Source organism: Etheostoma cragini, unplaced genomic scaffold (assembly GCF_013103735.1).
Source record: "Etheostoma cragini isolate CJK2018 unplaced genomic scaffold, CSU_Ecrag_1.0 ScbMSFa_3152, whole genome shotgun sequence".
NCBI classification, from domain to species: domain Eukaryota; kingdom Metazoa; phylum Chordata; class Actinopteri; order Perciformes; family Percidae; genus Etheostoma; species Etheostoma cragini.
The window spans coordinates 425-1,109 of NW_023267390.1; the positions used below are offsets into that span (position 1 = coordinate 425).

The 685-nt window shown below is 54.9% G+C and overlaps 1 protein-coding gene across 1 annotated transcript; it reads right to left on the reverse strand.

Annotated features, from left to right (window-relative positions):
• Positions 1–201: 201 nt before the first annotated feature.
• LOC117940741 (dual specificity protein phosphatase 14-like) lies at positions 202–570 on the reverse strand (the record flags this gene model as incomplete). The annotated part of the gene is made up of 1 exon (XM_034865908.1): positions 202–570. A coding segment is annotated over one exon (235 nt), but the record flags the coding sequence as incomplete, so codon positions are not given.
• Positions 571–685: the final 115 nt, after the last annotated feature.

A 685-nucleotide genomic window follows, 5' to 3' on the forward strand; every position in this document is an offset into this window, starting at 1 on the left:
GCCGCCAATCAGCTGGCAGGTTGTCTCTCAGGAGCCAATCAGCTGGCAGGTTGTCTCAGCAGCCAATCAGCTGGCAGGTTGTCTCTCAGCAGCCAATCAGCTGGCAGGTTGTCTCTCAGGAGCCAATCAGCTGGCAGGTTGTCTAAGCAGCCAATCAGCAGGCAGGTTGTCTCTCTCTTTGACAGACAGAGAGTTGATGAAACGTAGAAACTTAAGTTTTGTAAAAATTTACTTTATCGGGGGGGAAAAACAGGGAGGTGGGGGGGGCACTAGCTCTGACATGTAACAGGTAAACATCATGTAGGAGTCCTGGAACCGTGGGGGTTGGCTCAGTCTCAGATGTTAATGCAGTACGCCCCGGTGGTCCCGGTGTCCCCCCCGGTGGTCCCGGTGTCCTGCAGGGCTTCAGGCAGGACACCGGCCGACGTCCTCGCCATCCGGACGCTGGTCTTGCCAAACAGCGAGCGCTCGTAGTCCAGCAGCTGGAGCCAGAACCCGGCGTTGGGCCTGATGAACGGACGCTGATCCAGGACCACTTCATGGGCTCGCCTCAGGCTCAGACCCTCAGACCTGCAGACACAAGGACCAATTTGACCTGCTGTCCACTTTGAATGAAGTGTGTTTCACGATGCTAAAAGTAGTGATTATTTACATGGAGTCTGGTGGAGATATGCTGCTCTATACA